General features: G+C 37.6%; 1 protein-coding gene across 1 annotated transcript in view; it reads left to right on the forward strand.

Annotated features, from left to right (window-relative positions):
* prkd3 (protein kinase D3) overlaps window positions 1-10,235 on the forward strand; it is a 50,665-nt gene extending 40,430 nt beyond the window's left edge. The window contains exons 11-19 of the mRNA XM_053632560.1: window positions 1,910-2,201; window positions 3,649-3,701; window positions 3,851-3,923; window positions 4,030-4,136; window positions 4,229-4,390; window positions 4,848-4,946; window positions 5,834-6,101; window positions 8,455-8,540; window positions 8,647-10,235. Coding sequence (XP_053488535.1) covers window positions 1,910-2,201; window positions 3,649-3,701; window positions 3,851-3,923; window positions 4,030-4,136; window positions 4,229-4,390; window positions 4,848-4,946; window positions 5,834-6,101; window positions 8,455-8,540; window positions 8,647-8,820 — 1,314 coding nt within the window. The 3' untranslated portion in view covers window positions 8,821-10,235. The remainder of the gene's footprint in view (window positions 1-1,909; window positions 2,202-3,648; window positions 3,702-3,850; window positions 3,924-4,029; window positions 4,137-4,228; window positions 4,391-4,847; window positions 4,947-5,833; window positions 6,102-8,454; window positions 8,541-8,646) is intronic.
* The last annotated feature ends 412 nt before the right edge of the window (window positions 10,236-10,647 follow it).

Consider the following 10,647-nt stretch of genomic DNA (forward strand, 5'->3'; position numbering starts at 1 on the left):
TTAGTATATATGTATATACTGTACTATCCATGTGCTATTTCTGTGCATGTTTCAGACTGAACTGGGATTAAAAGTATTCTTATAGGTACATTTGACATGTTTTGAATTTATTCTGAAGAATATTGTAATACTATAAGTACACTAGCCATAATGTATCACACGAAAGCTACAAAACACATCTATATAAATGCTCCTCATATAACTTTAAACAACACCTAATTGCTCATATTGAAAAGGGAGAGATGAGAGATGAATACCAGCCTTGCTTTGGCTTTAAACATGTGATCTCTCAACCATGAGCAAAACTACTTACCGCTTTGCTACTCTTCAATAATTTGTTCTCTTTTTCACTGGTTAGTTTCATGAGACAGGCAGGAAATGTTTATCAGCCGAAACTGAGTAAAAGAGAATTGACCTCTCTGCTACAGATACAAATGAAAATGCTTGATAAAATTGTATACTGGAACAAATTGTGCTTCAATAACAACTTAGCTAATAAGATCTGATTTTTAATACACTCAGGAATAAGTGACTTTACTGTATTTTTCACCTAAATTAAATTTACTTACTAACTTTCTTGGGACCTAGTTTATTTCTCTTCTCTAGACATGCTAGTATATCAAAATTAAACACTAAGTATATTGTTATTTTATTATTTAGTACACTTTTTTGTGTAGACTAGTGTACTTGTAGTAAATATGGATAAACTTTCTATATACTTGAATGAACTTTTTGGAAGAATAATCTTATAGATTATTCTAAGAGCAAATGATTAGTGTATGAAGCAGCTCCTCCTAATAGTTTTCTGTTTGAGTCAAGGCCCTTTGTATTTTAGGTATTTCCTACACAGTGCTTTCCTCTGGATTGATGTAATGAAACCGGCCACCTGTGTTCAACTGATTTGAGCCAAAAGCTGCTGATTGTTCACTTTTGGTTATAGCACTTTCTGCTTTTTTATTTGGTCACCACTGTTTTTTTTACCTTATGTTCACCCCATATGCTCTGGTGGTCATGTGTCATGAGCTGTAAGACTGCGTCTGTTTTATACATTTAGAAATTATACCATGCTCTTTTGAAGACAGAAGCCCTGTACTTTTGGTTTCCCCACCTCTTTTATGGCCTATGGGGACTTCAATCCTGTCTCCACATAACCATTCTTCAACCAGACCACCCCCTTTTACCATGTAGTGGCCATCCGCAGCACAGTGGTAGCATGGCCTCACACACACGCGTGCCGCACACACATACACACTGAACAGCATGAAGTCATGAAGACTTTCGGTTTGCTGCCTTGTAATCATGGAGCTCCTCAGTGGGCTGGGTCTTGTGGTCCACCCTCTAACCACAGACACTTGATGTGAAGCTCAGAGGAAGCTGCTATTGGTTACAGCTACTGTTTCACTCTTTCGTTTGAGTAAAGTGGGAGGACAAAAGCAAATGCCGTCAGAAGCCAGCTTGCTTTATTTTACTTTAGACTCTCAGAAAGGATATGAGGCACATGAGCTCGTTCTGAGAGGACATTCCTGGATAAAATGAAGACCCTGGATTGTGTGATCTCAAAACCTGCACTCTATTCTAAAGAATTTAAGGTATGGTATGGGTTTGACTGGAGGCTACAGGAGTCATGCTGTTTGTACTAATCTTACCTCTCTTGAGAATCCTGGCAGTAGTTGTGATCAGTAGTGGACATTGACTCTCTTGTTACTGATGGTGATTTTTATGTACTGTATCTCATATTATCACATCTAGCTGTAGTGCTCATTTACTTGAGAGTGTGTGAAAAGGAAGTTCATAGTTCTCTCAAGTGTGAACTATGATATTCATTCATTCATTCATTCATTCATTCAATCATTGTCAGGCATTTAGTACCTGAATCTGAATTTCCATCACTGTTTTGTTTCACCTACAGGAGATTCCTCTGTCTGAGATCCTGCAGGTGGAGGCAGCACGGGATTTCAGTAGTCTTGCTATGGGGGGTAATCCACACTGCTTTGAGATTATCACTGCTACTATGGTCTATTATGTTGGGGAGAACACCGGTGGCCCCCATCTTCATATGCACAACCCCATGCTGGCTGCCTCTGGCGTGGGGCTGGAGGTGGCACAGGGTTGGGAGATGGCCATTCGCCAAGCCCTCATGCCTGTTCCGGTTACACCTCAGCCAAGTGTGGGTGCTGCTGCTGGTCAGGGCAAGGACCACAGTGAGTACATTAATTTAAATCCTTAAGGCATGGTTAGGATTGTGTCAATGTAATAATAATAATAATAATAATAATAATAATAATAATAATAATAATAATCACAACTATTATTATTGTTGTTGTTATTATTATTACTTATATTGCACTTTTCATCATTTCAGAGTTACTAATTAATTGACTATAATCCATGAGAAGAACAATGAATTAGAGTAGTAGGACGATGTAATCAGATATTGGTGATGACTAACATGGAATTTACGGTAATCCTTGCGAGGCAATGATTGCTCATTTTGGGAAGGAAAATGCAAAGAAAACTGAAGAGCTGTAATTGTAGAAACCTTGTAAAATAGAATAACATTACCCACAATAATGTCTACATTTGCTTATCCTGAACATAAGAAAAGAAACAACATTTTAATGACAAATCTCTGAATGATCTACTCAATGGTGTAGGTTACAAATAATTAAGAGAAGGCAGCCGGCATCTTCAATAAGCTCAGGATCGAAACTGTGCAGAGGACAGCTCTAACTTGGAAGCAGGAGAAAAGGATTGGTTAAAGAAACTAATGGGTGGAGCTTACTTTTCAAATACTTCATTCATCCCATAGGTCACAGGTCCCCAAGCCTCTTAATGTGAACACTTTACAAGAACCTACATAACTTGTACAATCTCTAATACAAGGTTGTGTTATATGTTCGACTGAAATTCCTCGAACCAGCATGTTCTTCTTCGAATTTTAGGAGAAAATTACTCCAATCATGATGCTTAAGTCCTTGTTCCATCATTTGCTCCATGATTGAACAGCTTCTTTTTGCCTTCCAGCACTGATTGTGAGACAGAAATACCATTTACTGGCCACTTCTTCCTTTAAAGCATCCACAGTGCTGCTGCTGAGCTGCTCCACAACCTGTTCTCTCATGATCATTCATGTTATTCCTGTACTATGATTAGTGCATTTGCTCAAGATTAAGCACGAATCAAATACAAATTTTCAGGAAATGTTTCACTACTTTCAAATAATTTAACTGCTGTATAGCAGTCTCTTGCATGAATATTAAGCATGCTTTCAGGATAAGAACCCACTGCTTCTAGTTTAGCTTGAAGATTGAATAAGCTCCCCACATCAGCCAGAACATATGAGAACTCGCTTTCAATGGTCTCTTCAATCAATGCTTGGATCTATACAATTCTTCAGTCAATGCTTGGATCTATACAATTCTTCAATCAATGCCTTTAATCGATGTGTTTTACACTTGAGAAAATATACATGGTACTTATTTTTATCAAATACTTCCTCATCCTTTATTACTCCTTGGTTAGGTCCCTTCAGATTTGTGTACATTGTTATCTGCTCAATGAATTATTTTTGGTGATTGTACCTTATATAAGGATAATCTAGAAAAGTGAATTTGTATGAATTATCTTTACTGTTCTGTGTCTCTTCAGAGGAACTGTCCATGAGCATTTCTGTATCTAACAGTCAAATCCAGGAGAATGTGGTGAGTCTTTACCATAGTGGGGTTTCACTCATTATTATTATTATCACTACAACCAAAGTAACACTTCCACATTTTCTGTAAAACAACCACATTTTGTTAGACATACAATACCAATTAAAAATACTGATTTATTTTCCACTTGTTTTTAGGATATCAGCTCTGTTTACCAGATCTTCGCTGATGAGGTTTTGGGATCAGGCCAGTTTGGCATTGTATATGGAGGTACTGTTGTGAATTATTTCTTAATTTTTCTTAGATACCATTGTATTTACTTTTGCAGTTTATAAACAAGAACAGCCTGAACAAATAAACCTCTTTCTGTTAAAAGGGAAGCACAGAAAGACAGGCAGAGATGTAGCAATAAAGGTGATCGACAAAATGAGGTTCCCTACCAAACAAGAAAGCCAGCTCAGGAATGAAGTAGCCATTTTACAGGTGGGACCATCACAGCCTGATGAGACTGTGGAGAAGCATACAGTACTATATGAAGGCTGATTATAACTGCCTTTCCCTTTTTTACCATGAAGAACCTGCAGCATCCTGGTATTGTTAACTTGGAGTGCATGTTTGAGACCCTGGAGCGAGTGTTTGTTGTCATGGAGAAGCTGCATGGGGACATGTTGGAGATGATCCTGTCCAGCGAAAAGAGCAGACTGCCTGAGCGCATCACCAAGTTCCTCGTCACACAGGTTAACTCTTTTTATCTGACTCATCCATTTCTGTTCAGGACCCTTCATTCTTCTTCTCTGGACTGTGTTTATTCTGATGGATGTGGTGTTTTGAATGGGGGCTGTGTTTAGAGAAGTCTGGATCTCATCAGGAAGCTGAAGTGCTCCACTGCTCGAGTCTGTGAGATGATTAGAACCGAAAGGCCCCTTGGGGGCTGGAATAACAGGGGCTCATCTATTAGCTATGGATCTGCAGCCTCCAATTAGCAACCACACACAGCTCTGATGTGGCCAGAGGCCCCTGACTGTGCATGATGGTGTATATTTCACTGAAAATAAATAGTGAATTTCATTCAACTTGATTTAACCAGCACATGTTCTCAGCATGCATCACCAAATATGTGATTGTCATCTTCTAAATGTGACTACAGTTTAATATAAGGCTTAAAATATGTCATTGTTTTATTTCTGGTTATAGATTCTGGTGGCTTTGAGGCATCTCCATTTCAAAAACATTGTTCATTGTGATCTGAAGCCAGAGAACGTGCTCCTAGCCTCGGCAGAGCCTTTTCCTCAGGTAAGAATCTTGTCACACGTTTGCCATTATACAGAGGTGGGTAGAGTAGCCAAAAAGTTTACTCAACTGCAAGTAAAACTACTTGTGAAAATAATTACTCAAGTAACAGTAAGAGTAATAATGTTAATTATTACTTGAGTAAGAGTAATAAAGTATCCAACGAGAAGTCTACTCAAGTAGCAAGTTACTAGTTACTTCAGATCTGATTAAAATGAAGGGAAAATCCTGAATCTCAGACTACATGGAGAACTGTAAGAGTTGAAAATGGGTTCAAAATGAAGCAGCATATCCCAGTCCTGTGGTGGGTAGAATAACAGGCGAAAGTGCTAACCACTAAGCCACCGTGCGCCTACGCGCACACACCAAAAAACTAACATTTTCCCAACAGTTGACTGTCTTTATTTTCACAACATGTAAACAACACAAACCTGTCAGACAATGGAACAGAACAGAAGAGAACGTGTGTGTAGAGAGAGAGTTTGAGTGTGTGTGTGTGTTGGTATGTTTGCGTTAGCATGTTTGTGTGTGTGTGTTTGTTTGTTTGTTTATGTGTGTGTATGGGTGTCCTGCCTCCATTGACACGCTCACTTTTTCCCCCTCTTCGGCCATTGTCTTCCAGGACTGAGCTGCTAAAAAAGTGAGCGGATGTTGCGTCCGCATTCAGACCACTGCAGCGTATCGTGAGACTCGCAACCTCATAATATGATATTAACTAATTATTAAAACTACTTTATTCATTAACATTTAACAGTAGGATATTTTTTTCAAAAAGTTACTCAAGTAAATGTAACGAAGTAAACATAGCTCATTACTACCCACCTCTGCAATTATAGAGTTTTATGCACCAAAAACTCTATCAGGCTCATGACTGTACATTTTGCCTGCAGGTAAAGCTGTGTGACTTTGGTTTTGCTCGCATAATTGGTGAGAAGTCATTCCGTCGCTCTGTGGTGGGAACTCCAGCGTATCTGGCTCCTGAAGTTCTTCGTAGTAAAGGTTATAACCGCTCATTGGACATGTGGTCAGTGGGTGTCATCATCTACGTCAGCCTGAGTGGTACCTTCCCATTTAACGAGGATGAAGATATTAATGATCAGATCCAGAACGCAGCTTTTATGTATCCACCAATGCCTTGGAAGGAGATATCCACCGAAGGTAAGAAAACAATGCATTCTACACGCTGATATGCTGAGGTGACTAAAAATATTAAATTATATTAAATACAACAAATGTTTTAAAAGTATTTTCAAATACTACAGTTCTGTTGGATACCATTCCATATTGGGCTGACTCGTAACCAGCAAGCTGCTAAGGAAGCCCTCAAACTGAGAATTACTGCTTGTCAAATCCCACCATCAGATCTCAAACCTATAATAAGGTTGTACATAAAAAAAAGTGGCGAATGGAATGGGATCAGTGTGCATTTAACAAACTACACAAACTTAACCCTGTTATAAATGAAAGATACTTCCTTTCCTTCATTTCCCCTTTGAATCTAGACACAATCAGACACAAAGACACATAGGCGGTTCAAGTTCTTATTAAGTGGTGAAGAATCAAAAACATGTGATTTCTGTTAGATAAGAATGACTGTTAAGAATATTTTACTGGCCTGTCCTGTTCTTAATCGTACTAGACAATGTTTCTATTCAGAAAATACTTCTCTGGAAGTCTCCCAAAATATCTCACCAGGAAACATTTTAGAACAATTTTTTTTCTCAAATATTAAATTTAGGATCTTATATAGTTTTTGTTGTTGATGTTGAAATGTTTTTATTAAGATTTTATTGTTGTTATATTATACGATTTTATTGAATGTCCTGTTTTACTTACCTTGAACTAGCCATGAAAATAGCCATTGATGTAGACATGGCATTAAAAGAACAATACTTAAATTTAAATACTACAGATTATATACACAAATTATATTGCATTCTAAATATTTTTTCAATATTTAAAAGTATTAAATACTAAATATATTAAATTAGATGGAGCATAACAGAGTTCTAACTGTGCTGGAAATCCTGGAAAAGTAGGGAAAAAAATAATTAAATAATAATAATAATAATTAAAATAAAAGTTCAGCCCTGTTGATGTTTTGGAAAATAATAGAATGACAATGCTTAAGCACATATAAAAAAATATCCATTGGATCTTGGAAAAGATAATAGCCCCAAATATTATCCTCATAAACAAAAGATGGGGCCCCAAAGAATTCTTCTGCGCTGTATTCTGGTTAAAATGTGTGGCAAGCTTGATGTTATAACCTCATCATTTAGCTCATTAATCAAGGACAAGGACACTTTTAGAAGCTAGTCATTGTTTCAGCCACACTAGCATCAATATTTTACTTCAACATATTACACAGTAACACATAGTTGTCTAGACAAGAGAGTTTGTAAAATTTTTATTTATTTATTTTTACAAATAGTGGTTTGCTATATAATATAGTTGCTGAATAAGTCAGATTAAATTACAGAGGTTTTGCCCAACATTAGTATTAATACAGAACATGTATTATGTATAAATGGCTGAGTGTTTGTTTATAACATTAATATCAAGGTTAGTGGGCTGTATTTAAAACCCAAAACCATACAGTAGATGCAAAGTGTTTATCAGACATGGTAATGCTTCTCACCCCCATGTCTGTCTATACTACCACAATCTCAGACATTTCAGCTCTAATGAGTCACTGCACTACCCACCTCCCAGTTGAACTTCTGTGCTTCTGTTTCTGCATTTTCTATTTCTTTACATTCTGAGCTGATCAACAGTTATTTTAAAGATCATTACAATTTGCACCGGGAAATTGCATTTATCATAACTCCATTTTCATGATCTTATTTAGTCCTTAAATTTTCATAACGAAATTCAGGGTATTACTCATTTGACATTTTGATATCAGCTTGGCATTTATTACATTTAGTCAGTTCAGGTCACAAATGGCACATGTGCATGTAGTGCTGAGGCTCGGTTTGAAGAGGATGCAACAACAACAAAAAAAAAGACACAATATATTTGCTGTAAAACTGCTGTCCATTTCCTTTATATTGGTGTCATTAAATCACATGTTTATTATTGACAATTCATCTTAATGTAGGATCTTAATTACATTCATGTTGGAGATGAAATGTTCTTTATGTTAAATGGAGATGATGTGATTGATATAAAGTATGTGCAAGCAGCCTGAGGAAGTGGTTATGTAGAAATGCACACTTGTAATTGATAGTGGAGATTTTAATGGTGCAGTGTGTCACATTAATAACCTTCAGAAATGGCAAACTCTACACCATGATCTTTAAAGTTTTGACCTGAATTAACCAGTAAAAGATGTCTGAAGATAATCTTAAATTTACAACTTTGGATTGCCATGATATTTCAACATACTGTGCCACGTTAATTAGACTAGTATAATAATATGCTTTTAATATGTTTTTTTTCTGTAGAATATACAAATAATTTGCTCTTGAAACCTATTTTACAGTTTGAACTTTGTGTTAACCCACAGCCACAGATCTCATCAACAACCTTCTTCAAGTGAAGATGAGGAAGCGGTACAGTGTGGACAAGTCCCTCAGTCATCCATGGTTCCAGGTTAGCCAGCATAGCACATAATGTGGCATTACAGTGATACCTCCACATTCCCAGTGAAAGTCTTGAAGCCTTGTTTGTTTATGTAAGCATATCCCTGCTTTCTCAGGACTACCAGACATGGCTAGACCTGCGGGAGTTCGAGACCCGGCGAGGCGAGCGCTACATCACCCACGAAAGCGATGATGCACGCTGGGAGGAGTTCGCTGATGAGCACAGTCTGATCTACCCCAAACACTTCATCATGGCTCCGAACCTAGACGACATGGATGAAGACCCCTAGATACATTATGGACTAAATCTGTGAAGGAGGACAATGTCAGACTCTCACTAGAAGGCGCTAGGCCCATAAGGACCTGTAGCTAGACTGAATACAGCACTCTGCTGAAGCAGAGGCAGGATATTAGGGGATTTGTGAAGGGGCAAAGTGTTACAAATGCACACAGCAGTGTGAGGCCTTGGTTTTTCCGGGTCTTACAGTCAAGACCATTTGTGATGAAGATTGTTTTTCTTCTAATCCTAGTAGAAACCTTAAATGTCAGTATTTTGTGGTTATGCATTCTGCCCTCTAGCCCTGTCTATGCTACATCTAAAGGTGCAGATCTGTTTATCTTATTTACAGATTTAGTATTAGCAATTTTACAGTAATATTCCTAATTCGAGGAAAGGCAAAAGGGCTTAGGTGATGTTACATATAAAGGAGAGAGAGGAATGGTGCTATAATGAATTTGACTTATTCGAGGGCTAAGTTCAAGTTGCCTATAACACAAATAGCCTTGTGTTCTATAACTGGAAGATGTTAGGATGGTTCACTAAAAAGCCATACGGTGAAGTAGAGCCATAGGTTTCCTCACAACATTTGTGAAAAAGGCCAAGAATTTTGGAGAAGTACAAAAATAAGGCTATGAAAAGAGTTTTTTTTTTTATGTAGAGAATAGAAGACGCTTAAAACCTCAATTATGGCCTGCAGGCCCCCCCCCCTTTTTTTTTTAACTTTATCAGATTAAGCAGTTACTGTTTCTCCTTCTTGTTTTTTAAACTTCCATCTGTAGAGACTATGTCTGTTGCTCAGACAGTCAAACTGACTTGAAATAGCACTACAATACATTATTACACATTTGTTAAACACATCAAAAATATTATCTAATAATGGCTTGAGATCATGGTTTAACAGCAGTATTGTATTTCTTTTTCATGTGGGCTGTATGCCAGAAGAACCAACATGTAACATAAGAGAAAAGAGAAACATAGGAGAAGAAATTTTCCATTTCAGCCATAAATACTGAATTGACTTCAGTAGTCAGCTGTTTTCACTCAGATCAGTACGATTTAAGTACATATGTACAAACTCACCTTCTGTGTGCACTATACGGGATGGAAGATATGCATTATGGTGAGCAGCTAAGATTTGCCTATAAATGTTCAAGTTCAATTATTTATTGATTACAATTGGGTTTACAGTACACACTCTGTTCTCAAGGTTTGCCATAGCACAGAATAAGGAGCCATTTTGAGCAGATCAATTTGACTGCTTTTAAAGTTTGCATGAGATGGAAGTTTTTCCATCACTTTGTCTGGGAGAGGAGGGCATGTTGGCTCCTCTGGATCCATATAATCATTACTTCATGTTGCCACTGGATTGGCAGGTGTGAGTGTTTTGTATATTTTAGTACATAAAGAATTAAATGCACTACTTCATGTGTGGGTTGTTTGTTTCATGATTTAGGGATTGAAAAATACTCTTTGGCCAAAGGCATGTGGACACCTGACCATTGCACCCATATGTGGATCTTCCCCAAACTGCTGCCACAAAGCTGGAAACACACAATTGTATAGGATGTCTTCCCTTCTCTGGAACTAAGGCACCCAAACATGTCCCAGCATGACGATGCCCCTGTACACAAAGCGAGCCCCATGAAGACATGGTTTGCCAGGGTTGGTGTGGAAGAACTTGAGAGGCCTGACAGTCTCTGGTTTAACATGTTAAAGCAGCATGAGGCAACTGACAGTATTCCAAGGAGGATAAATATTTGGGTCTGAAATTCAAGTGACAAAATTCAGTCACTCGCTCCACTTATTTAACATGCCACATGGAACAAATCTAGCAAAT

The sequence above is a fragment of the Ictalurus furcatus genome, chromosome 9 (assembly GCF_023375685.1).
Source record: "Ictalurus furcatus strain D&B chromosome 9, Billie_1.0, whole genome shotgun sequence".
Classification (NCBI taxonomy): domain Eukaryota; kingdom Metazoa; phylum Chordata; class Actinopteri; order Siluriformes; family Ictaluridae; genus Ictalurus; species Ictalurus furcatus.